Source organism: Pristiophorus japonicus, chromosome 14 (assembly GCF_044704955.1).
Source record: "Pristiophorus japonicus isolate sPriJap1 chromosome 14, sPriJap1.hap1, whole genome shotgun sequence".
Classification (NCBI taxonomy): domain Eukaryota; kingdom Metazoa; phylum Chordata; class Chondrichthyes; family Pristiophoridae; genus Pristiophorus; species Pristiophorus japonicus.
The window spans coordinates 108,140,290-108,168,135 of record NC_091990.1 but is presented as its reverse complement, the minus strand read 5'-3'; the positions used below and the strand labels follow the sequence as shown (position 1 = coordinate 108,168,135).

Here is a 27,846-nt window from a genome sequence, read left to right as displayed (position 1 = left end):
GGCAGGAAAGTGGAGCTGGATTCGAAGATCAGCCATGATCTTATTGAATGGCAGAGCAAGCTTGAGGGGCAGTGTGGCCTACTCCTGCTCCTAATTCTTTTGCAAAGCCTACCCAGTTCCATAAACGTGATACAGCCGCAACCTCGTCGGCAAGACAATTGCAGGTTCAAACTAGCCATGTGTTCATTATAAATTCTCACACATGAAAAGCTTTAGTTAACATTACAACTGGGGAGCAATCTGATCAGTTCTTGAAGATCGGGAGTAAGAACACTGCTGACCATTCCAGGGACAAAATTCTGCCTCCCCCGTTTATACAAGAGGGCACGGCCTTTTAATTCAAAGATAAAACCCAACTTTAATTTCACTGAGTAATGGCAATTTGGGGGTTTCGGCTTTGAAACTGCAGCTGGGCAACTCTTCAATTCTCCGACAGTTCTTTGGTTTCTGTAACGCAGGCATCTTTGGAAATCTCCATTGCTACTTCCAGGGCCAAGGTTCCGCATGAATTGAATTCCACTTCACGTCAGAATGCGAGAGCGTAAGCTTCAAAGTACTGGTGCTTGCTGAGTCCATTTTGCTTCTGGTCTCTGTAATTCAAGTGCTTTTCTTTTTACATAAAAGACTTACAATAACCTTGTAACCAATAAAAAAAAATCTTGAAATAGCCACTGCTCGACTGTTACAAGACAATGGTGGGCAGTCCAGCTGGTTGCCTGGCACAGGGCTCCTGGAAATATGCTGGGTGTCGTTGCAGTTGTATTTCAGTCAGGTTCCCCGAGAGCTGTGTGCCTCCTGGTTACTCGATGTTTCTGTACTTGGTGAACAGGTTGTAGAGGACGCGCAGGGTCGACTTCAGGTCGCAGTTCACAATATCTGCAAGAAGCAATGCATCGCTTTCGACGTGAGTTTATGGCTTTGTCGGCCGGCGCGGATACGATGGGCAGAAATGGCCTCCTGTGCTGTAAATTCATATGATTCTATTCTATGAATCGCAGAAACTTGCAGCACAGGAGGAGGCCATTCGGCCCATCGAGCCTGTGCCGGTTCTTTGAAAGAGCGATCCAATTAGTCCCACTCCCCCCTGCTCTTTCCCCACAATTCTTTCCTTTTCAAATAGTTATCCAATTCCCTTTTGAAAGTTACTATTGAATCTGCTCTCACCATCCTTTCAGGCAGTGTGTTCCAGATCACAACAACTTGCTGCATAAAAAAATTCTCCTCATCTCCCCTTTGGGTTCTTTTGCCAATCATCTTAAATCTGTGCCCTCGGGTTACCGACCCTCCTGCCACTGGAAACAGTTTCTCTTTGTTTACTCTATCAGAACCCCCCAGTATTTTGAACACCTCTATTAAATCCCTCTTTAATCTTCTCATGAATATTTTCGACGGCAAAATAATTTTTACATTCCATCAGCTTTGAGGGACTCCCCCAGTGGTCTAAAGGGGCTGTTTCCATCCCCGTTCTGCCCGCAATTTGCTAAATTTGGTCACAGAAACAAAGGAAGGATTCCAACTGGTCTCCGTGTCCTTGGAGTAGGGGCATCCTTCCCCCACCCCCCTCTCCCCTCCACCCCCCTCCCCTCCTCCTGATCGTAACCCACTGAGTCACGGTGGAAAGTTGGTGTGTGTGTGTGTGGACAGGGAGCGAGGGCAGCCTCAGGCAAATCTCTGATGCCCTCCACCCGGGCGGGTAAGTGGAGCTGAGTCCACGGCCAGATCAGCCATGATCTTTTTAAATGGCGGAGCAAGCTCGAGGGGCTAGATGGCCTACTCCTGTTCCTAATTCTTATGTTCTTATGTTCCACGCCCGAATAGCCGAGACTAATACTGTCCGGGTCTCATGCCTGAAAGATTATCGTAAATTACACAACAACTCGCTGCGTAAATTACTCTTCCTCCTGGCGTCTCTGCTTCTTTTACCAGTTATCTTAAATCTACGCGCAGTTAGAACATCAGATCAGCCATGATCTTATTAAATGGCGGAGCAGGCTTGAGGGGCCGTATAGCCTACTCCTGCTCCTATTTCCTATGTTCTTATGTTCTTATTATGGGGCATAAATTCCGAGGAGGACTTCCCACGGGCAAATCAATAAAGAATAGAAATAAAATGCGCACTTACCTGAAGCTGTTGCGGCCACTGGAACTCCCGATCCACAGGCCTCCTCTCCCTGCGACGCGCAGCACATGCACGTCGGGATGTCCGCAGGAGTCACAGGTAAGTATTTTCTCATTCATTGTAGTAAGAGTTTTGTAAGTTACAAAACTCCTCTTACAGTGAATGAGAAAAACCCCAAAACTCACAAAAAATACATAAAACATTTAAAAAAACACCTCACACAATAAACTAATAGAAACGAAAAATGTTACAAGTTTTTTTAAAGAAAAAAATATTCCCGATTTTTAATAAAAGTTAGGGTTAGAGTTTAAAATAACATTATCTGAGTGGGCAGGGTTTTAACATAAATGTGTTTTTTAAATTTAAATTTTAATCATGTTTTTCCTATGTTTTAAACTCTTACGTTGTAAAAGTAGGCTATGCGCCTGCTTTTTCAGGCACAAGAGTTTTGAGGACATTTGCCGTGCAAGATATGGGTAAATAGCCCAAAGTTCCACGTACAACTGTCCTCCCCCCCGATCTGGCTACGATCTGTCAGGCTCCAGCTTGACAGATCAGAAAAGCTGGTTTTCAGCGCGTGCGCATTGCGTGCTGAAAACCGGCTTTTCTGATGCCTTCCCGGGTCCGTAGAAACTTTATACGGGCCCGCGACATCGGAAATTCTGGCCCAAAAATTGTAAAGAGTGCAGGTCAGGTTTCATTGCTCATACACTGCACGGTGATTCAAAGTCTTCAACATGTGGTAAACGATGCAGCACATACCTTCTGATCGAGGCTTTGGTTTTTCCAAACCTCCGTCCTGCATCAGTTCAAAGGAAAAGGCCACGTTATGGACCTGTTGAAGAGAGTTAGGAAACTGTAACTTAGAGAAAGAAGCTTTGGTAGACAGTAGATGTTAGTTTCGATCCAGTCAACACAGCTAAACTCGGCTCTTAAGTCCCTGTTTTCGGGGTGTGTTTGATGCAATCGGAAGATGTTGTGCGTTCAGGATTCACTAGATCTTAAAAGCAAAACAATTTTACTTCACAATGCACGTTACATGCACTCCAGTGAAACCTGATCATCCCATCGGCACGTACTCGCCAAGCGTTGATGCCTATCACGGGCATGTAGCTGGAGGAAAGGTTGGGCTCTAGCACAAAAGGACCTAAGAAGGCACAGAATACATAAGAACTTAAGAATTTGGAGCAGGAGTCGGCCATTCAGCTCCTCGAGCCTGCTCTGTCATTCAATTAGATCATGGCTGATCTTCTACCTTAACTCCACTTTCTTGCACTGTCCCCATATCCCTTGATTCCTTTAATATCCAAAAATCTATCAACCTCTGTCTTGAATGTACTCAAAGACTCAGCCTCCACAGCCCTCTGGGATAGAGAGTTGCATTTAAAACTAAGGAGGTGGTACTCAGTAAGATAATGGGACTAAAGGCAGATAAATCCCCTGGACCCGATGGCTTGCATCCTAGGGTCTTAAGAGATGTAGCAGCAGGGATTGTGGATGCATTGGTTGTAATTTACCAAAATTCCCGGGATTCTGGGGAGGTCCTCAGCAGATTGGAAAACTGCAAATGTAACGCCCCTATTTAAAAAAGGACGCAGACAAAAAGCAGAAAACTATAGACCAGTTAGCCTAACATCTGTGGTTGGGAAAATGTTGGAGTCCATTATTAAAGAAGTAGTAGCAGGACATTTGGAAAAGCAAAATTCGGTCAGGCAGAGTCAGCATGGATTTATGAAGGGGAAGTCATGTTTGACAAATTTGCTGGAGCTCTTCGAGGATGTAACGAACAACGTGGATAAAGAGGAACCAGTCGATGTGGTGGATTTGGACTTCCAGAAGGCATTTGACAAGGTGCCACATAAAAGGTTACTGCACAAGATAAAAGTTCACGGAGGTAATATATTAGCATGGATAGAGGATTGGCTAACTAACAGAGAACAGAGAGTTGGGATAAATGGTTTATTCTCTGGTTGGCAATCAGTAACTAGTGAGCTGCCGCAGGGATCAGGGCTAGGCCCACAACTATTTACAATCTATATTAACAACTTAGAAGAAGGGACTAAGTGTAATGTAGCCAAGTTTGCTGACGATATAAAGATGGGGGGAAAAGCAATCTGTGAGGAGCACACAAAAAATCTGCAAAAGGACATCGACAGGCTAAGTGAGTGGGCAAAAGTTTGGCAGATGGAGTATAATGTCGGAAAGTGTGAGGTCATGCACTTTGGCAGAAAAAAAATCAAAGAGCAAGTTATTATTTAAATGCAGAAAGATTGCAAAGTGCCGCAGTACAGCGGGACCTGGGTGCATGAAACACAAAAGGATAGTATGCAGGTACAGCAAGTGACCAGGAAGGCCAATGGTATCTTGGCCTTTATTGCAAAGGGGATAGAGTATAAAAGCAGGGAAGTCTTACTATAGCTATATAAGGTATTGATGAGGTCACACCTGGAATACTGCGTGCAGTTTTGGTTTCCATATTTAAGAAAGGATATACTTGCTTTGGAGGCAGTTCAGAGAAGGTTCACTAGGTTGATTCCGGCAATCGGGGGTTGACTTATGAGGAAATTCTCTACCACAGAAAGTTGTTGAGTCCAGTTCGTTGGATATATTCAAAAGGGAGTTAGATGTGGCCCTTACGGTTAAAGGGATCAAGGGGTATGAAGAGAAGGCAGGAGTGGGGTACTGAAGTTGTATGATCCGCCATGATCATATTGAATGGTGGTGCAGGCTCGAAGGGCCGAATGGCCTGCTCCTACACCTATGTTTCTATGTTCTTTAAAAGGTTGATTAGATTGGGCCTCTACTCATTGGAGTTCAGAAGAATGAGAGGTGATCTTATCGAAACATAAGATTACAAGGTGGATGCAGAGAGGATGTTTCCACTGATGGGGGAGACTAGAACTGGAGGGCACAATCTGAGAATAAGGGGCTGCCCATTTAAAACAGAGATGAGGAGAAATTTCTTCTCTCAGAAGGTTGTAAATCTGTGGAATTCGCTGCCTCAGAGAGCTGTGGAAGCTGGGACATTGAATAAATTTAAGACAGTAATAGACAAAAGTTAAGGGGATAAGGAGTTATGGGGAGCGGGCAGGGAAGTGGAGCTGAGTCCATGATCAGATCAGCCATGATCTTATTGAATGGCAGAGCAGGCTCGAGGGGCCGTATGACCTACTTCTGTTCCTATTTCTTATGTTCTTATGAGGAGGAATTTATTTACTCAGAGGGTGGTGAATCTTTGGAATTTCCAATCCCTCTGCACCCAGGGCGTCTCTGAGAGCGCTCCCGGCCCGGCTCTTTAGCTCGAAAGTTTCCAATCCAAACGCCCAAGAGAGTTGTTCAACGCCTTCCTTAGCGCTGCACCCTCTGACTCAGGGCCCAGCTGCCCAAACTTACCTACTGAGGCGCAAAGTATTCCTGGGTGCTAACTTTCCTGCCCCGCTGCCATTATCGCCCCAAAAACATCAAAGCCGAAAATCCAGCCCTAGCAATTTAGAGGTTGGAGATCAGCCATGATCTTATTGAATGGCGGAGCAGGCTTGAGGGGCCATATGGCCTACTCCTGACCCTATTTCTTGTATTCTTAAACCCATTCTCAGTGCCTGGATGGAGGAAGAAGGCAACAGGTGCAGGTGAAGCGCTTGGGTCTTGGTGGGACAGGGCGATTTTCGGAGCCAGAGGACCAACAGGGCTTACACTCTTGCTCCACACCCTCCCGCACTTGGCCTACCACCTGAAACAAAAAGGCTGCGACTCCTCGAGGTAAGGTTAGCGTTACACCACATATTTTGGATGGCGAAAGGCGCCCACATTTCAACAAACGTTTACCTTGTGTTCAAAGCTGTCTGGAGTGAGGAAGAAGTTGTGCAAAGGTATGAAGTAGTCCTCCACGAGCCCCATGAGTAGCACCAGGTAGACTCCATCAGCAAACTGCAAGAGAGAGTTTAGTCCAAACGTCACCACGCGTACAGGCCGCAGAGACATTGACCGACGGACACCAGTGTGAAAGGCCCATTGCCGCAGACGGTTCAAGCAGACGGCCCACCCACCATCACCTTCTCAAGGGGCAACTAGGGATGGGCAATAAATGATGGACTTACCAGCGACGCCCACATCCCTTGAATGAATTAAAATGACCATTAATTGAAACTTTGCGGAACGTGGGAATTCCTGGACAATAAAGAACCCAAGCTAGTTCACCTTGAGTCAGATTAAAGTCTCATCAGAAAGACGGCATCTCCGGCAGTGCAGCACTCCCTCAGTATTGCCCCTCCGACAATGCAGCGCTCTCTCAGTACTGCCCCTCCGACAGTGCAGCGCTCCCTCAGTACTGCCCCTCCGACAGTGCAGCGCTCCCTCAGTACTGCCCCTCCGACAGTGCAGCGCTCCCTCAGTACTGCCCCTCCGACAGTGTAGCGCTCCCTGAGTATTGCCCCTCCGACAGTGCGGTACTCCCTCAGTGCTGCCCCTCCGACAGTGCAGCGCTCCGGGAGTGCCAGTCTGCATTTTGTGCTCAAGTCGCTGGAGTGGGACTTGAACCCATGTCCTTCTGACTCAGAGGTGAGAGTGCTACCACGCAGATCTTCAGCATGCGGCTTTGCTTAGCTCGCTCCCTGGTGCTAACGTGATGTGCACGGCTGATGTTAGCTCTGTTGATCAGGCGCAGGGCTCCGAGGGACTTTACACTGAGGCCTGATTTTGCAAACAGAGGGATTCATGATGCAGCAGAACATCACCTGTGGATGTAACTTCCACACCAGCAGCACCCTGCACAGGAAGATCCCATGGCAGCATTTCCCTGCACTGTTTATGTCCCATCATGGGTGCTGGACCTTGCTAGGAGATATCGCTTCTTTCAACACAGGAACTGCTGGACTCCGTTCCGCCCCTCGAGCCCCTGCCGCCGTCCAATATCTCTTCTGTCTATCTCCTACTCCATCCCAGTCTGTGCTGTCAGCTCAGCGGCCCACTTACCTGAGTCTCGAGTTCTGTAACTTCCAGATTTAGCTTGTTCAGGTGTTTGTTCACAAAGGTGATGAGGGTCTGCGGGCAGAAAACAAACAGTTTGAAAACAGGTAACCCCACCCACTTGGTTTCAAAAATGAAAAAGAAAGACTTGCATTTCTAAAGCACCTTTCACAACCTCAGGACGTCCTAAAGCGCTTTACAGCCATTGAAGTCACTGTGGTAATGTGGGAAATGTGGCAGCCAACTTAGGCACAGCAAGCTCCCACAAACAGCAATGTGATAATGCTCAGATAATCTGTTTTTGTGATGTTGGTTGAGGGATAAATATTAGCCCCAGGACAACTCCCCTGCTCTTCTTTGAAATAGTGCCATGGGATCTTTTACGACCACACAAAGGCACCTCCAACAGTGCAGCGCTCCCTCAGTACCTCAGTTAGCCTAGATTTTTGTGTTCAAGACTCTGGAGTGGGACTTGAACCCACAACCTTCGGACTCAGAGGTGAGAGTGCTACCCACTGAGCCACGCTGAAGGTGTCGGTCAGTAAGGCATGATTTATTGCGGGGGGGGGGGGGTGCATGGGGAAGCCGAGCAACACGAGCCCCGCCTCTACTGCCACTCAGTACTGGAGATGCACAGGACTGGCAGGCCAGAGGAGCTCAGTGTCCAGTCAGTGCCTCCCGGGCATCATAGGTCAGTGTCCTGGCCAACATTTATCCCTCATCCAACAACTAGAACAGATTACCCAGTCATTATCACATTGCTCCTTGTGGGATCTTGCTGTGCGCAAACCGGCTGCTGCGTTTCCTACATTACAATAGTGACTACACTTCAAAAAATACTTCATTGGCTGTGAAGCACGTTGGGATGTCACAAGATCATACAAGGCGTTATAGAAATGCAAGTCTTCATATTTATAGCCCAGTTCAGGAACTTTTAAGAAGTTAATTCCCAGGATGTGGGTGTCGCTGGCAAGCCCATCCCTTGTTGCCCCCGAGAGAGTGGTGGTGAGCCTTCTTCTTGAACCGCTGGTTGTGGTTTTATACAACTGAGTGGCTCGCTGGGACATTTCAGTTAAGAGTCGACCACGTGGGTGCCTGACTGGAGTTACATATCGGCCCAGACCGGGTGAGGATGGCACATTTCCTTTCCTGACAGACATAAGTGAACCAGTCGGGTTTTTATGACAATCCGACAGTATCACAGTCACTTTTACCGAGACCAGCTTTTTATTTCCAGGAGCGGGCAGAAATTTGGCAGTTGGAGTATAATGTGGGAAAATGTGAGATTATCCACTTTAATATGAAGAATAGAAGAGCAAATTATTATTTAAATGGGGAGAGATTACAAAATGCTGCATTACAGAGGGATCTGGGGGTCCTTGTATATGAAACATAAAAAGTGAGTGTACAGGTACAGCAAGTAATCAGGAAGGCAAATGGAATGTTGGCCTTTATTGCAAGGGGGATAAAGTATAAAAGCAGAGAAGTCCTGCTACAACTGTACAGGGTATTGGTGAGACTACACCTGGAGTACTGCGTACAGTTTTGGTCTCCTTATTTAAGGAGGGATATACTTGCATTGAAGGCAGTTCAATTAGGTTAATTCCTGGGATGAAAAGGTTGTCTTATGAGGAAAGGTTGAACAGGTTGGGCCTGTACTTATTGGAGTTTAGAAGAATGAGAGGTGATCTTATTGAAACATATAAGATTCTGAGGGGACTCGACATGGTAGATGCAGAGAGGGTGTGTTCCTCTCATGTGGGAATCTAGTACTAGGGGGCATAGTTTCAGAATAAGGGGTCGCCCATTTAAGATGGAGATGAGGAGGAATTTCTTCTTTCAGAGGGTCGTGAATCTTTGGAATTCTCTGCCCCAGAGAGCTCTGAAGGCTGGGTCATTGAATATATTTAAGGTGGAGATAGACAGATTTTTGAGCGATAAGGGAATGAAGGATTATGGGGAGCGAGCAGGGAAGTGGAGTTGAAGCTAAGATCAGATTAGCCATGATCTTATTGAATGGCAGAGCAGGCTCGAGGGGCTGTATGGCTTACTCCTGCTCCTATTTCTTATGTTCTTAATTTAATTTAATAAAAAAAAAATGAATTCAAATTCCCAATCTGCCAGGGTGGGATTTGAATTTATGTTCTCTGGATTACTAGTCCAGAAACATAACCTACTGCACCACCGTAACCCCTTACTGGGGACTGAAGGCTCAATGATCATCCCTGATCTTAGTGCTGGAGCAGTGAGGGAACCACAATGCACCACCGTGTCTCAGGCCAGGCAGAAGGAAGATCCATTCATCTATGTGTGTGTGTGTGCATCTGTGTGTATGCGTGCGTGTATGTATGTACGTGTGAGCCTATGTGTGAGCGTGTCTGTGTGTTTGCCTGTGCATCATGTGGGCGTAGGAGCTAGCTCGGTTTTGATGGAACAGCCTATCGAAATTCACTGTTTAGCACCGCCCAAATCAAAATTCAAATGAGCCAAAGCAGTGAGTGAGAAATACGCGGGTAAATAGCACGGAGAGCCCCCGGATTCTAGGGCCTGTTTTTCCACATGTGCCCAGTCCCCCCCTCCCCAACCCCCTCCCCCTGGTCTGGACAAAGAGGAAGAGCATAGATCAGATACACCAGAGAGCTTCAGGCTCGGTGGGGAGACAGGACCCCAGCAAAATGATTGTGGGTTTGGGGAGGGGGGGGGGGGGGGCGCAAATAACTATTCAAAATATAATTGACAAAAGAACCAGAGGGGGAGGTGAGCAGATTTGTTTTACGCAGTGAGTTGTTGTGATCTGGATCGCGCTGCCTGAAAGGATGCTGGGAGCAGATTCAATAATAATTTTCAAAACGGGAATTGGATAAATATTTGAAGGGAAAAAATTTGCAGGGCTGTGGGAAAGAGCAGAGGGAGTGGGATTGATTGGATCACTCTTTCACAGAGCCGGCACAGGCTCGATGGGCCGAAAGGCCTCCCTCTGTGCTGGAAGATTCTATGAGAAAAATAGCTGCAGCCATGGCGAATATTCATCAATATTTAATAGCACATATTTTTTGGTTAATACTCTGCGTCACTGCCGTTTCATGATATAAACCGGGTTCTATAATCCCGATGGCTTACATAAGAACATAAGAAACCTTGAATATATTCAGAGACTCAGCATCCACAGCCCTCTGGGACAGAGAATTCCAAAGATTCACCACCCTCTGAGTGAAGAAATTCCTCCTCATCTCAGTCTTAAATGGCCGACCCCTTATCCTGAGACTATGCCCCCTGGTTCTCGACAATCCAGCCAGGGGAAACAACCTCTCAGCATCTACCCTGTCAATCCCTCTCAGAATCTTGTACGTTTCAATGAGATCACCTCTCATTCTTCTAAACTCCAGAGAGTATGGGCCCATTCTACACAACCTCTCATCATAGACAACCCTCTCATCCCAGGATTTTACCTAGTGAACCTTCATTGCACTGCCTCCAAGACAAATACACCCTTCCTTAGATACGGAGACCTAAACTGTGCGCAGTACTCCAGTACTTCATAGAAAGTTATCAAACCTTTTTGACAACGTTGAGTTTGTCTGGAGCGTGATCAAAGAGAGTGTCAAAGGCGTCCCGTTCTGAAAGAGATGGAACAGAGTTACAGACGGGGCGTGTACACAGGTTTATATTTATTTGCCCCTTTAATGTAGTAAAGCATCCCAAGGCGATTATCAGACAGAGTTTGACACTGAGCCACATAAGGAGATATTAGGGCAGGCGACCAAAAGATCGGTAAAAAAGATGTAGGTTTCAAGGAGTGTATTAAAGGAGGAAAGAGCAGCGGAGAGGTTTAGGGAGGGAGTTCCAGAGCTTGGGGCCTTGGCAGCTGAAGGCACGGCCATTGATGGTCGAGCGATGATAATCAGGGATACGCAAGAGGCCAGAATTGGAGGAGTGCAGAGATCTGGGAGAGTTGTAGGAGTCTACAGAGATAGGGAGGAGCGAGGCCATGGAGGGATTTGAAAACATGGATGAGAATTTTAAAATCAAGGCGTTGGTGGACTGGAAGCCAATGTAGGTCAGGGAACACAGGAGTGATGGGTGAGCAGAACTTGGTGCGAGTTAGGATACAGCGAGTTAGGAAGCCATTCGGCCCATCATGCCTGTGCCGGCTTTTTAAAAGAGCGATCCAATTAATCCCATTCCCCTGCCCTTTCCCCACAGCACTGCAGGTTCAGCAGTAATAAATAGCAACAAGAGGAGGCTATTCAGCCCCTGGAGCCTAGTCCATCATTCTATTCGATCATGGCTGATCTGTACCTTAACTCCCTTACCCAACAAAACTCTGTCAATCTCAGTCCTGAAAATTCTAATTGACTCCCAGCCTCAACAGCCTTTAAGGAGGGGAGTGGAGAAAGAGAGTTTCAGATTCCCACCACCCTTTGTGTGAAGAAGTGCTTCCTGAACAGCCTGGCTCTAATTTTAAGATGATGCCCCCTTCTACCTTCTAGACTTCTACCTCCAGAGGAAATAGTTTCTCTCTATCTACCCAATCAAATTAATTTATTGTTTTAAGCACCTCGATCAGATCGTCCTTCAACCGTCTAAAATCCAATATTGGGTTTCCTTCAAATTTATCATCAACAACAACTTATATTGATATAGCACCTTTAATGTCCCAAGGCACTTCACAGGAGTGTTATAAGACAAAAAATTTGACAGCGAGCTGCATAAGTAAAATTAGGGCAGGTGATTGGTCACAGAGATATGTTTTAAGGAGCGTCTTAAAGGAGGAAGGTGAGGTAGAGAGGCAGAGAGGTTTAGGGAGGGAATTCCAGAGCTTGGGACCCAGGCAATTGAAGGCATGGCCACTAATGGTTGGGGGCAGGGGATTGGAGGGGGGCGGGAGATTGGAGGGGGGGCGGGGAGATTGGAGGGGGGCGGGGACTGGGCAGGGTTGCAATCCCCAGCATCGTACCAAGGTATCTCTAAGCACGCCAATCATGATAAAGAGCGTAGGAACGCACCCAGCATGCAAAGCCCCAAGACGTTTGAACAATTCATGGATCACTTACCATGTCTCCCTGACAAAGCCCTGTGAACAAACATAAAACAGGCATTAGCAATGAGGCACAGAATTATTATTCCACAGACTTAATAAGTGGCAATTTTGTTCTATTCATAAATAATATTAAACAGACACCACCACCTCCAAGTCACACACCATCCTGACTTAGAAATATATCGGCCATTCCTTAATCGTCGCTGGGTCAAAATCCTGGAACTCCCTCCCCAACAGCACTGCGGGAGCACCTTCACCACACAGACTGCAGCGGTTCATAAAGTTCTCTTTTGAAAGTTACGACTGAATCTGCTCCCACCGCCCTTTCAGGCAGTGCGTTCCAGGTCGCAACAACTCGCTGCGTAAAACATAATTCTCCTCATCTCCCCTCTAGTTTTGCCGAGTATCCTAAATCTGTGGCCACTGGAAACAGTTTCTCCCGATCTACTCTAGCAAAACCCTTCATCATTTTGCACACCTCTATTAATTCTCCCCTTAATCTGCTCTGCTCAGAGGAAAACCACCCCATCTTCTCCAAGTCTAGATGAACAGGAGTTACGATGAGAGTGTAGCTGGCTAACGGGAACAAGCGTCATTAAACATGCAGCTTAGAGATGTATATCACTGTTCCTTCATTGTCGCTGGGTCAAGATCCTGGAACTCCCTCCCTAACAGCACATGGACTGCAGCGGTTCAAGGCGGCAGCTCACCCCCACTTCATGTCAGCTGTAACCGATCAAAGAACATAAGAACATAAGAAACAGGAGCAAGATTAGTCCATTCGGCCCCTCGAGCCTGCTCTGCCATTCAATAAGAATATGGCTAATCTTCTACCTCAACTCCACTTTCCTGCACTATCCCCATATCCCTTGATTCCCTTAATATCCAAAAATCTATCAATCTCTGTCTTGAATATACTCAAAGACTCAGATTCTCCACAGCCCTCTGGGGTAGAGAATTCCAAAGATTTACCACCTTCTGAGTGAAGAAATTTCTCCTCATCTCAGTCCTAAATGGCCGATCCCTTATTCTGAACTGTGACCCCTGGTTCTAGACTCCCCAGCCAGGGGAAACATCCTCCCTGCATCTACCCTGTCAAGCCCTGTAAGAATTTTGTATGTTTCAATGAGATCACCTCTCATTCTTCTAAACTCTAGAGAATATAGGCCTAGTCTGCTCAATTTCTCCTCATAAGACAATCCCCCCATCCCAGGAATCAGTCTGGTGAACCTTTGTTGCACTCCCTCTATGACAAGTATATCCTTCCTTAGGAAAGGAGACCAAAACTGTACACAATGCTCCAGGTGTGGTCTCACCGGGGCCCTATATAATTTCAGTAAGACATCTTTTCTGTTATACTCAAATCCTCTTGTAATAAAGGTCAACATACCATTTGCTTACAATTTGCTGTACCTGCATGTTAACTTTCAGTGATTCGTGTACAAGGACACCCAGGTCCCTCTGAACACCCACATTTCCAAATCTCTCACTGTACAAATCGAGAGCAAGCTCTCCATTCAACACAATAAAATAAATCAACATTTTTTTTGCGAGGAAAATGTGCGATATTTTTACAATCATCCGCTGAAAGACAAGCTAAAAATAGCCGGGCAGCATGCTCCAGGGAGAACTTTTCTGGGAATTACTGGATGTTAGTTTTTCCACTCTCAGCCGTTTTCCTTTCGGAGACGTTTTGACGTACTATGAGAATGTGAGTGCTGGCAGCTCTATTTTCCTTGGCTGTGGCAGAGCGGCATAGTTAGCAGAACAGGGATTCACAATCAAGTTTCCAAACACAACATCTGCATTGGATTACAGCGCGGCTGAAGGACAAATGTGTTTACATACTCGGTGTTGCCAGTGATTTCCTCTTGGATATGCCGAGACTGCAGAATCCCCTCTCTTTTCTGTGGGAAATAAATAAATCAAAAGAAATGAATTCCTTGAAGCAATCAACTCTTCTATTGTTTCCAGATAAAGAATAACGGAAGTTAAATTGAACCTTGGTTATCGTGTAAAGCACCGAGTTAACCCTCTTCCTTATACCTCCAGACTCAACCATTCCAACGCACTCACATCATCCACTCTTGGTAAAGCTAAGCTCATCTGCTGCCCCGTGTCCCAACTCGCACCATGTCCCGCTCACCCATCGCTCCCTGAGCTCGCTGACCTACACTGTCCGAAAATGCCTTGATTTGAAAATCATCATCCTCTTATTCAAATCTCCATGGTCTCACTTCCCTCCTGATCGCTGCAACCTCCTCCAGCCCTGCACCCCCACCCACGGAACCCAAGATCTCCTCCAATTCTGGCCTCTCAAGCATCGCCCGATTTCCATCACTCCATCATTGGCGGCCGAGCTTTCAACTGCCTGGGCCCTAAGCTCTGGACTTCGTTGCAATTACCTCTCTAACTCTCACTCCTCCTTCAAGATACTCCTTAAAACCGACCCTCTTTCTGCCCAAATATCTCACATGGCTTGGTGTCAAATTTTGTTGACAATCACTCCTGTGAAGTGCCTCCAAATTAGAAGGCCTCTCTACCTCTCTTTCCTTCTTCAAGACACTCCTCAAAACCTAACTCTTTGAGCAAGCTTTTAATCACCTGTCCTAATATCTTGTTATGTGGCTTGGTGTCAAATTCTGTTTGATAATCGCTCCTATGTTTTACTCCATTAAAGGTGTTATATAAATGCAAGTTGTTGTTGTTATTGACATGCTGTGGGATTTTAAAACTGTCATTGACCTCTTTGGTCAGACTACGAGCCCTTCCTCGGGGACTTTCACCCAGCTACTGACTCTCCAGCTGCTGCAGATCAATTTCCTGTACGGCTTCCAATTTTAGCACTTTCCTCTTGTTAAACTTATTTCCCCAATAATTTTTACACTCCCTCCATAGCAAACAGGAAATTGAGACATACGAGCATGTGACAGTAAGAGTGTCAGCCGTGGCTCAGTGGGCGGCACTCTCGCCTCTGAGTCAGAAGGTTGTGGGTTCAAGTCTCACTCCAGAAACTTCGGCACATAATCTAGGCTGACGCTCCCAGTGTAGTACTGAGGGAGTGCTGCACTGTCGGAGGGGCAGTACTGAGGGAGTGCTGCACTGTCGGAGGGGCAGTACTGAGGGAATGCTGCACTGTCGGAGGGGCAGTACCGAGAGAGTGCTGCACTGTCGGAGGGGCAGTACTGAAGGAGCGCTGCACTGTCGGAGGGGCAGTATTGAGGGAATGCTGCACTGTCGGAGGGGCAGTACTAAGGGAGCGCTGCACTGTCGGAGAGGCAATACTGAGGGAGTGCCGCACTGTCGGAAGTGCCGTCTTTCAGATGAGACGTTAAACCTCTCAGGTAGACGTAAAATATTCCATGGGATAAATATTGGCTAGGACACTGGTAGATCTCCCCAACCCCCTCATTATTGAAGGTTTTTGATAGATTAAATGAGGAGAAAGTGTTTCCACTGGCGGGAGCGTCGGTAACCAAAGGACATGGATTGAAGATAATCGGCAACAGAACCAGAAAGGAGATGAGGAGAATTTTTTTATGGAGTGAGTTTTTATGATCGGGAATGCTCTGCCTGAAACAGCGGTGGAAGCCGGTTCAATAGTAACTTTCAAAATGGAATTGGATAAATATTGAAGGGGAAAATCTTCAGGGCTGTGGGGAAAGAGCGGTGGGGGTTGGTGTGGGACTAGTTGGATAGCTCTTTTATTCAGCTGAGTGTCAGCTGTGTCTCAGTGGGTAGCACTCTTGCCTCTGAGTCAGAAGGCTGTGGGTTCAAGTCCCACTCAAGGAGACACGATTCCATAATCTAGGCTGACACCCTCAGTGCAGTACTGCGGGAGTGCTGCATTGTCGGAGGGGCAGTACTGAGGGAGCGCTGTCGATGGTGCCGTCTTTCGGATGAAACGTTAAACCGAGGCCCTGTCTGCTCTCTCAAGGTGGATGTAAAAGATCCCATGGCACTATTTCAAAGGAGAGCAGGGAAGTTATCCACGGTGTCCTGAGGCCAATATTTATCCCTCAATCAACATAACAAAAAAAAAATTATCTGGTCATTATCACATTGCTGTTTGTGGGAGCTTGCTTGTGTGCAAATTGGCTGCTGCGTTTCCTGCATTACAGCAGTGACTACACTCAAAGCACTTCATTGGCTGTAAAGGGCTTAGAGATGTCCGGTGGCCATGAAAGGCGCTATATAAATGCAAGTCTTTCCCTCTTTCTTTAAAGAGCCAGCAGAGGCACGATGGGCCAAATGGCCTCCCTCTGTGCTGTATCGTGCTGGAGTGGGGCTCGAACCCACAACCTTCTGACACTGAGCCAAGCCTGACAGCTGCTTGGAGTAGGAGTGAGGTTGTAAAATAATCTATTGTGGGGTGGGGTAGGGGGGAAATTCGAAAGAGATTCCTTTTCTTGCAGTCACTGACCTGGACAACCACCACCTGGACCGAGACATGGTCCGGGAGTCGAATCGGTGCCCTGAAATATTGGGAGACTGCGACCAACAGGTGCAGGATGGCCACCAGACTCTTCATGTGGACATCTAAAAACCGTGAAAAGAAACAGGTTAACATCGCCGTCTCACACCACGACTCAGTAAACGGAGCTACACACAGTTGGCCATCACTCCGATACACCAAACAACAAGAACAGCCCACTAAACACCTTTTTATTTTTATTCTTCTCTCTTTCCCAGGGCAGCTGGTGATGATTCCACCATTCACACCCTATCTCGAATCATCTTTTGTTTCCTAACTTGTGCCATTACCATCTCATTTCTGCCCATCATCCCTTTTGTCTCTCTAATCTCTCCTGCCTGCCATCCCATCACAGACCTTCCCTTTTGTTCTTTCCTCCCCTCCCCCTTTCACTGCCCCTACAATTCCTACAGAATGTTACATTTTGAACTTTTGCCAGTTCTGACGAAGGGTCACAGACCCGAAACGTTAACTCTGTTTCTCTCTCCACTGATGCTGCCTGACCTGCTGAGATTTCCAGCATTTTCTGTTTGTATTATTAATAAGAAGAGCCCTCTCGACCTCAATCCCCACGCACAGGATCGGAGGGGAAATCAGGCATCGGAAAACCACTTGATCGATTTCAGGCGCAAATTTTAAAAAAACACAGAATCAAAAGATACTCGGACTGAAGAGCAGAGAAGTAAATCATTGCACCAATTCGAACAGGAGAAGCCAAGTGCTCTCAAAGTATTGAAATTAAACTGTGTGATGTAAGTAACAAATTACACCAATGAGAAATTCCTTTGTCCAGTAGTTTGAAAAAGACGAGCACATTTACATTAAATGGTCAGTTCTTTTTTTAGAAATAAGAGAAATATCACACAGCACATTATCCCACAAAACTCTGCTGCCCATGTCCTAACTCGCACCAAGTCCCGCTCACCCATTACCCCTGTGCTCGCTGACCTACATTGGCTTCCAGTTAAGCAACACCTCAATTTCAAAATTCTCATCCTTATTTTCAAATCCTTCCACAGCCTCGTCCCTCCCTAACTCTATCACCTCCTCCAGCCTCACAACCCCTCAAGATCTCTGCGCTCCTTCAATTCTGGAGCCTTAAGCATCCCCGATTTTAATCACTCCACCATTGGCGGCCGTGCCTTCAGTTGCCTGGGCCCCAAGCTCTGGAACTCCCCCCACTAAACCTCTCCACCTCTCTTGTCTCCTTTAAGACGCTCCTTAATACCTACCTCTTTCTGCCCTAATATCTCATGTGGCTCAGTGTCAAATTTTGTTTGACAATCGCTCCTGTGAAGTGCCTTGGGATGATTTACTATGTTAAAGGCGCTATGTAAATGTAAATTGTTATTATTTGAGGTCACCGTTGGGTGTACTCCCTCCGCTGAGTCAAAAGGTTGTGGGTTCAAGTCCGACTCCAGAGATTTGAGTGCAAAAATCTAGGCTGACACTCCAGTGCAGTACTAAGGGAGTGTTGCATGGTCAGAGGTGCCGTCTTTCAGATGAGACATTAAATCGAGGCCCCGTTTACCCTCTCAGGTGGATGTAAAAAGTCCTATAGTGACTATTGGAAGAGGAGCAGGGGAGTTATCCCCAGTGTCCTGGGGCCAATATTTATCCCTCAACCAACATCACTAAAAACAGATTATCTGGTCATTATCACATTGCTGTTTGCGGGAGCTTGCGGTGTGCAAATTGGCTGCCGCGTTTCTCACATTACAACAGTGATTACACTCCAAAAGTACTTCATTGGCTGTAAAGCGATTTGGGAACAGCACTATATAGATGCAAGTTCATTCTTTCCTTTACCTTTATACACAAAACCAGGGTGACCACACACTCAGACAGAGACAGACAGACAGACAGAGACAGACAGAAAGAGACAGAGAGACACACAGAGACAGAGAGAGACAGAGACAGACACACTGAGGGGAATGGGTTTGATGAAGAACATTCACAGGAGAAAATGAAAACTGAAAATGTTGGCAGTAGGAAGTAGATCCCCAGATCAACATTGAAAAACTGAACTCGTTGAGTCTTTTATTGGTTCTGGCAACTGGACCTCAACCCCAAGCGTAAACCTCCAATGCTGACTGGCCCCAGCATTTGGTGCTTTTTTTGTTTCAGATTTCCAGAATTTGTGTTTTTTTCTTTCAACTGTACCTCATTGGCTGTAAAGTGCTTTGAGACATCCAGTGGTTGTGAAAGGCACTATAGAAATACAAGTCTTTGTTTCTTTTACTGATTGCATCTGATGTTTTGCATTATAATTCTTCGTATGGGTTCCATTTCATACAACTAAGTGGCTCAATAGGATAAGAGAGCATATTAAGGTAAAGGATAAACAGCAATGTGAAAATAACCGGATAATCTGTTTATTAGTGATGTTGGTGGAGGGATAAATATTGGCCCAGGACACCGGGGATAACTCCCCTGCTCTTCTTCGATATAGAGCCATGGGATCGTTTGCATCCACCTGAGAGGGCAGGCCGGGCCTCGGTTTAACGTCTTATCTGAACGATCATTACATATTATTTACAGCACAGAAACAGGCCATTCGGCCCAACTGGTCCATGCCGGTGTTTATGCTCCACAAGAGCCTCCTCCCACCCTCTTCATCTCACCCTGTTCCTTTCTCCCACCGATTCGCCTGACACTAACTTTGCTCTGTTCAAACCAGGCTTACTGTCAATCGTCCACTTGATGCTCCTGGGTGGGAGTTTAAGCGTTTCGTTGATTTTTTCAAGGACGGTCTGAAGTTTCTGCTTCTGCGCAATCTCCGACTGAGTCACTTCAGCCACGTTCAGCTTTTCACCCTCAAGCTTCTCTGTGCAGGAGAGCAAATAGAAGCAGTGTAAACTCATTACGTTCAACAACATCATGTATTTATATAGCACCTGTAACATAGTAAAACAACAACAACTTGTATTTATATAGTGCCTTTAACGTAGTGAAACAGCAACAATAACAACTTGTATTTTTATAGCACCTTTAACGTAGGGAAACGTCCCGAGGTGCTCGACAGGAGTGTTATGAGATTTTTTTTAATTTGACACCGAGCCGCATAAGTAGAAATTAGTTGAGGAGCTTGGTCAAAGAGGTAGATTTTAAGGAGCGTCTAGAAGGAGAAAAGAGAGGTAGAGAGGCGGAGAGGTTTAGGGAGGGAGTCCCAGAACTTGGGGCCCAGGCAACAGAAAGCACGGTCACCAATGGTTGAACGATTATAATCAGGGATGTTCAGGAGGGCAGAATTAGAGGAGCGCAGACATCTCATGGGGTTGGAGGAGATTACAGAGATAGAGAGGGGCGAGGCCATGGAGGGATTTGAAAAAAAGGATGAGAATTTTGACATTAAGGCGTTGCTTAACCGGGAGCCAATGTAGGTCAGCGAGCACAGAGGTGATGGGTGAGCGGGACTTGGTGCGAGGTAGGACAACAGAAAAAAGAAAGAACTTGCCTTTATATAGCACCTTTCATGGCCTGCAAAACGTCCCAAGGCACTTTACAGCCAATGAAATACTTTCATTGCAGTAGTTCAGCTGGATGTAAAAGAACCCATGGCACGATTTTGAAGAAGAGCAGGAGAGTTCTCCCTGGTGTCCTGGGCCAATATTTATCCCTCAACAACATCACTAAAACAGATAATCTGGTCATTATCACATAGCCGTTTGTGGGAACTTGCTGTGCGCAAATTAGCTGCCGCGTTTCCTACATTAAACAGTGACTACACTCCAAAAAGTGCTTCATTGGTTATAAATCGCTTTGGGATATCACAAGAGCGTGAAAGGCACTACAGAAATGCAAGTTGTTCGTTTTAGTCAATCCTTCATTTCAGCTTCACCCGATGTCCACTTTAGTTTGGAGTGTGGGATCTATACAGAAAGACCCAAGCATGGTTCTCCACAGCTGCTGCAGTACGTGCACTAGGTTAGAAAATGGTCAGGATCTCCATATGACGAAGCCTTGTATTAATGAGCCCGGTGGTAGACACCAGAAAAACACAGCAATCTCAAAGAACCTTAAGCTCAGCTACACTGGCAAGGTTCTGAAAAGTGAGACAGTTACCAATAAAACTGAGCATACCAATATCTTCCCCTTCTAGGTACTCATGTATGAGGGGGATTGTCCTGTGAGAATTGGGATGATACTCTGGAGAATGAGAGGCGATCTCATTGAAACGTACAAGATTCTGAGGGGGATTGACAGGTAGATGCTGAGAGGCTGTTTCCCCCAGGCTGGGGAGTCTAGAAACAGGGGCGGGGGGGGCAGAGTCACAGGATAAGGGGTCGGCCATTTTGGACTGAGATAAGGAGGAATTTTTTCACAGAGGGTGGTGAATCTTTGGAATTCTCTGCCCCAGTCTCTGAAACTGAGTCCCTGAATATATTCAAGGCTGAGATCGATAGATTTTTGGACTCTAGAGGAAACGAGGGGTATGGGGATTGGGCGGGAAAGTGGAGTTGATGTCATAGATGAGCCAGGATCTTATTAAATGGCTGAGCAGGCTCGAAGGGCTGAATGGCCAACTCCTGCTCCTAATTCTTATGTTCTTAAAAGCCTGGAGAAAGCTCGGCACCAAAGACGGAGCCAATACTTCGTCTCCGTGAAGTGATGGACAGGAAGCGGAGTGACATTCTAAGCAGTTTCTAATTGTTTATCTATTGTGTGCCAAGTTCCCTCGCTCTTGGGATTAGGGTTGTAATGTCTGTAAGCTTGTAATGTTTCTAGCTCCACACTGTGGATGTGGACGTATTGTGTACTGCAAGTGCAGGGTTAATAATAAACAGAACCAGGCAGATTTCCGGAGGCTTCCGAGAGGAAGTTGTGTGCGCTTGTGCTCTGTGGATATATCACCTTTGGCGACGAGATGGGATTTCTCGGATGATTTAAAGCTTAAATTTTGTTGGGGAAGGATTCAGCCAGCCGACAGAGAGACTTTGGAAGTTTCTGTCTTTGGAAAAAAGCTACAAAATCTGAGGTAAAATACAGCACACAGTGTGAACAGCTAGAGATTAAAATGGCAGGTGTAATCGGACATTTGGGGGAATATAGACACGACCGGGAACGTTTTAAAGCATATGTGGATCGGCTAGAAATGTACTTCCCTGCAAATAACATAATCGAAGTTCCAGACAATGCAGTCCAGAACTGGGCTGTGTTGGAATGTAAGAAAGCGATCTTCTTATCGGAGGCGGGTCCGGCATTATACGAACCCCTTGTAAATCTGCTTGTGCCTGACGAGCCAAAGGACACAACGCTTAAAGAGATTTTAACGAAGCTGGAGCAGCACTATAACCCCAAACCGTTAGAAATTGCTGAAAGCTATCGTTTCAGGATTCGGAATCAAAAGTCTGGTGAAAGTATCAGTGATTACATCGTAGCATTAAAAAAGCTATCGATGCACTGTAATTTTGGAAACTTTCAAAACCGCGCATTACGGGATCGTTCTGTTTGTGGGGTGAAAATTGATGCGATCAGAAGGAAGTTATTGACGATGGGAGAGAAAATTCCTGTGGTAGGTCATATCACCGTACCGGTGAAATATAAAGATTAATTTCAGAAATTGCCTCTAATAGTAGTGAAAGGAGACAAGCCTGCCTTAATAGGGAGAAATTGGTTGAGCTCAACCAATGAAGCTGGATTGGAGTAAGATTTTGTGTGTGGAAGCGAGATTTTCATCAACGGATGAGGTTATCAAGAAGTATCCGAAGGTGTTCTGCGAAACGGGCAGTCCGATCCAAGGCTTCAAGGCGAGTGTCAGGATACAGAAGGAGGCTAGATCGGTTTACTACAAGCCACGTTCCGTACCATATGCACTCAAGGAGAAAGTTGAGCAAGAACTCAAAAGACTAGAGACTGAGAACATTATTTGTAAGATAGATCGATGTAATTGGGCTACACCCATTGTTGTTGTACCTAAGTCCGATGGTAAGGTAAGATTGTGTGGTGATTATAAAGTAACCATAAACCAGGTTCTAGAGGATAATGTCCCCAATACATTGCCGAATATAGAAGATTTGTTCACAACACTGACAGGTGGTCAGATCTTCTCAAAACTGGATCTTACGAATGCCTACTTACAGCTTGAACTAGATGAGGAGTCCAAGTCATGTTTGACTATAAATACTCATCTAGGCCTATATCAATTTAATAGGCTACCGTTTGGAGTGTCTTCCGCCCCAGCCATATTCCAAGGGGTGATGAACCAGATTTTGCAAGGTATTGAAGGGGTAGTATGTTATTTGGATGACATACTAATTTCAGCACCTAATAGACAAATTCATAATAACATATTGAATGAAGTCCTCAAACGGTTAGAGAAGCACAGATTACGAGTATCTGCTCGCAAGTGTGAGTTATTTAAAAACTCAGTGGAGTACTTAGGGTATAGAGTAGACAAAGATGGTTTACATCCAACCATGGAAAAATTTAATGCAATTAGAAATGCACCCACTCTCAGGAATGTCACTGAACTTCGTTCATTCTTGGGTCTTTTGAACTATAATGGGAAGTTCCTACCAAATTTAGCTACAGTATTACATCCACTGAATGAACTTTTGAAAAAACAGGTCCATTGGAAGTGGTCAAAAGAATGCGATACAGCATTCAAGGAGTGTAAATGCAAATTGGTAGAGAGCACCATGTTAGTTCACTATGACATATCTAAGGAGATTAAGCTAGCATGTGATGCCACTCCATATGGAGTTGGGGCAGTAATCTCTCATGTATTAAGTAGTGGGGAGGAGAGACCAATTGCTTTTGCTTCACACACTCTTAGTGCCAATGAGAGTAATTATGCACAAATTGAAAGGGAAGCTTTGGCATTAATTTTTGGGGTCAAGAAGTTTCACAAATTCTTGTATGGTTGTAAGTTTACCATCACTACGGACCATAAGCCCCTAACAGCAATCCTCCATCCAAAGTCCCCAGTTCCAACATTAGCTGCAGCCCGAATGCAGAGATGGATTTTGATTTTGTCAGCATATACATATGATATTGAATACAGATGATCAGCTGATCATAGTAATGCTGATGCTATGTCTAGATTGCCTTCCCCATCACAAGTTACACCCGATAGGGAAGAAGTGTTTTATTTTTCATATATTGATGAACTGCCAGTCACAGCTGAAGAGATTGGTAGAGCAACCAAACGTGACCCAGTGATGTGAAAGGTGTATGAGTATATTGCAAATGGATGGCCAAACCAGGCAACAGACAAAGATACACATCCATTCTTCATTCGTAGGAATTAATTATCAGTCGATAAAGATTGTATCATGTTGGGTGCAAGAGTGGTTATACCAAATAAATTCAGGTCCAAATTATTAGGAGACCTCCATGACCAGCACCGGGGAATGTGCTTGACCAAGAGTTTTGCGCGCAGTTATTTACGGTGGCCATAAAGATATAGAGTACATCGTGAGTCAGTGTACGACATGTCAATCGGTAAGCAAGCAACCACCACCAGTACCATTTCAGCCATGGAAATGGCCTCCCAGGGTGTGGCAAAGGCTACATATTGATTTTTCTGAGTTAGAAGGACAACAATTGTTCATTGTGATTGATAGCCATTCGAAGTGGGTTGAGGAGTTTCCAATGTGGAAAATAACAAGTAAAATATTGGACATTTTACGAAAATTATTTTCTTCATTTGGCCTCCCTGAAGAAATTGTTTCGGATAATGGACCACAATTTCGTTCAGAAGAATTTGCACAATTCACGAGCAAAAATGGTGTGAAACATACCATCCTGCTTCGAATGATGCAGCAGAGCGCACTGTACAAATTGTTATATTTGCCCTCATAAAACAAATGTTAGATCCAAATCCAAGGAAACGACAGTTGTCATTGGATCACAAATTGGCTAATTTTTTGATTACATATCGAAATACTCCTCATACAACTACTGGTAGAACACCAGCAGAGTTGTTTCTCAAATGACAGCCACGAACCAGATTCTCGTTGTTAAAGCCAAATTTGGCACAGTCTGTAGAAGAGACACAATTCAGACAGAAAGAGAATCATGATAGAGGTAGAGTAAAAGAGAGAAGTCTGAAATTAAACCAGAAGGTGAGAATGAAGAACCATCACCATAAATGGTTAAAGTGGTTACCAGAAAGAGTGGTGAAGATATGTGGTCCTCGCACATATTTGGTAAAGATGTTTGATAATGGACAGGTTAGGTTTGTTCATATTGATCATATTTTACCTATAGACATGGAAGGAGTTGAAGGTGGGAATGATTCAATTATTTCTGACTCATCAGATAGTTTTGATACACCAGTAGCAAATCCTAAATCCAATGTACTGGAAACAAATCCAGGAGAGAATCAGAATGAAAGTCTGAGTCCGAGTCAGGAAAACAAAGAGCCTGAAGTTAGAGCGAGTTCAAAATGAAAATCAAGGAAATTCCGTGGAGGAAAACGTTCCTCAGGATGAGCCTCAAATGAGTTTAGATTCGACACCATGTTTGGAAGGTTCTGTTCGAGAGCGAAAGTATCCTCTTCGAACAGAAAACAAGTGGTGAAGTTAAATTTGTAAATATGGAAAAAAAAAGTTTATATCCTGTGTTATGTATAAACATGAAAGTTATGTATGATGTTTATTATGATGGCTTCTTCATTAAAGAGGGAGAATGGTAATGTCTGTAAGCTTGTAACGTTTGTAGCTCCGCACTGTGGATGTGGGCGTATTGTGTACTGCAAGTGCAGGGTGAATAATAAACAGAACCAGGCAGATTTCCGGAGGCTTCCGAAAGAGCTGCCTGCCATGTCGGAAGCTGTGTGTGCTGTGCTCTGTGAATATATCACAAGGGTTATTAGCATTTAGATTTTAGATAAAGAGATGTACATCTGATCAGAGATATCTTAAACTCTGGGACTCTACAATCTAAAAAATAAAGTTTGGTTTTGGTATTAATTGCCACTGGGGTGTTGACAGCAGAGGATTCCCATTCCCACAGGTTGCTGGCTCTTTGTAATATCAAAATTCAAGTTTATTGCAAATTGTACTCCACACGGATACTCTTGCCCAGGCCTCAGTGGGTCTGTGAGGTGACCAAAAGAGAATTGGAAATTTAGGTGAAAAATTGGCAGGCAATGGGGAAAGAGCAGGGGGAGTGGGACTAATTGGATCGCTCTTTCACAGAGCCGGCACAGGCTCGATGGGCCGAATGGCCTCCTTCTATGCTGTAATATTCTATAGACCCCGAGATCATGTGATGTGTGTCTTTTTCTGCATTGATAATTGTTTCAACAAACTGTCTCCCGTTGTACCCGCTATGTCCACTTCCGTTACCGTGAAGGGATCGAGAATCTTTGTCGACTAGGCCCAAAGTCCTTGGAGTTTAGAATCAAGAGAGATTGTTTCCCCTGGCTGGAGAGTCATAAGAAACATAAGAACGTAAGAAATAGGAGCAGGAGTAGGTCACCTGGCCCCTCGAGTCTGCTCCGCCATTCAATAAGTTCATGGCTGATCTGATCGTGGATTCAGCTCCATTTCCCTGCACGCTTCCCATAACCCTTTATTTCCTTATTGCTCAAAAATCTGTCTATCTCCACCTTAAATATATTCAATGACCCAGCCTCCACAGCTCTCTGGGGCAGAGTCGAGAACCAGGAGGCACAGTCTTAGGATAAGGGGTCGGCCATTTAGGACCGAGATGAGGAGTTGTAAATCTTTGGAATTCTCTGCCCCAGAGGGCTGTGGATGCTGAGTTTCTGAATATATTCAAGGCCAAGATCGATAGATTTTTAGAGTCTAGGGGAAACCAAGGGATATGGGGAGTGGGCGGGAAGGTGGAGTTGAGATCAAAGGTCAGCCATGATCTTATTGAATGGCGGAGCAGGCCCGAGGGGCCAAAAGACCTACTTCTGCTCCTATTTCTTATGTTCTTATCCAAAGGTAAGGGCATCAGTTCTGCTGCCTCTAACCTCCACCGACCTCTCTCTCGTCACACCAGATGACGAACAACTGTATTTATTTATTTGTTCATGGGATGTGGGCGTCACTGACAAGGCCAGCATTTATTGCCCATTCCGAATTGCCCTGGAGAAGGTGATGGTGAGCCACTTTCTTGAACTGCTGCAGTCCGTGTGGTGAAGGTGCTCCTACAGTGCTGACTTTGTCGTAGCAATTTGGTACAACTGAGTGTCTCGCTGGGCCATTTCAGAGGGCAGTTAAGAGTCAACCACGTTGCTGAGGGTCTGCAGTCACATATGCCTATCCGGTAGTTTCATAGTCACCATTACTGATACTAGCTTATTAATTCCAAATGCATTTAATTGAATTTAAATTCCCCCAACTGCCGTGGTGGGACTTGAACTCATGTCTCTGCGTTAGTCGTCCAGGCTTCATAACCACTGTGCAACAGTACCCCGCTACCACTATCCTCCTGCTACTAAGATACAGCAGTGTTTAGCCGCACTTGTCCCATGAAACCCAATTGCTGTTTATCGAAGCTGCTTCCGATCACTGAGAGATTAACTGTTGTTTGGTGAGGGAACTTTGCAGATCAGAAACCGCTCGTCAAACCCCAGCCCCGAGTCACCAAGAATTACACGTCTTTCTCTCATTTCTATTTCAATACTTTTAAGGTAATTGGCAAAAGAACCAGAGGGGAATGAGGAGGCTTTTGTTTTACGCAGTGAGTTGTGATCTGGAATGGGTGGTGGGAGCAGATTCAAGAGTAACTTTCAACAGGGAATTGGATAAATACCTGAAGGTAAAAAGTTGGCGGGGCTATGGGGAAAGGGACTGATTGGATCACTCTTTCACATAGCCGGCACAGGCTCGATGGGCCGAATGGCCTTCTTCTGTGCTGTATCACTCTGACACTTTGAAGTGCGACAAATCTAAAAATATTTATAATACATTTAAGGATGATTTTGTATTAACTGCCTGTAAAGTCCTCTGAAGGAAATCAATAGGAGTTAAAGAAGCAGTGGATTTGAAAGGTTATCTTTTCGAAGCAAGTGAAAGAGCTGAGTGTCCTTCACAAATTACTCCCGGATCTGGACAAAGTATTTTGAGGAATGCACATCTCTGACAATAGATAAACACCCACAACAGCAGCTGTGTTTTCAAATGAATGCACACTGGCAGGAGGAGAGACTAAGTGCCCATGTCGAAATATTTGTAAGGTGCCCACCAAACAAGGCAACAAAAGATGGTGTGGGGAACATAAAGGGGCAGCTTTTCAGCGGCTTGCTAAGTGCAGCAACATAAAACGTACACAGGAGCATAAAAC

General features: G+C 45.4%; 1 protein-coding gene across 4 annotated transcripts in view; it reads right to left on the bottom strand.

Moving 5' to 3' along the window:
- Window positions 1–27,846, bottom strand: part of parvaa (parvin, alpha a) — a 112,192-nt gene that overhangs the window by 8,348 nt on the left and 75,998 nt on the right. For 3 of the 4 annotated variants that reach the window (XM_070899472.1, XM_070899473.1, XM_070899471.1), the window contains exons 5-12: window positions 19,286–19,426; window positions 16,549–16,664; window positions 13,974–14,032; window positions 12,139–12,158; window positions 10,640–10,701; window positions 7,091–7,159; window positions 5,945–6,046; window positions 2,882–2,954 (exon numbers count right to left, since the gene is read on the bottom strand). In XM_070899472.1, coding sequence (XP_070755573.1) covers window positions 2,882–2,954; window positions 5,945–6,046; window positions 7,091–7,159; window positions 10,640–10,701; window positions 12,139–12,158; window positions 13,974–14,032; window positions 16,549–16,664; window positions 19,286–19,426 — 642 coding nt within the window. Of the gene's footprint in view, window positions 1–283; window positions 877–2,881; window positions 2,955–5,944; window positions 6,047–7,090; window positions 7,160–10,639; window positions 10,702–12,138; window positions 12,159–13,973; window positions 14,033–16,548; window positions 16,665–19,285; window positions 19,427–27,846 lie in introns of those variants that run through there. The other variant, XM_070899470.1, reaches the window with a different exon arrangement.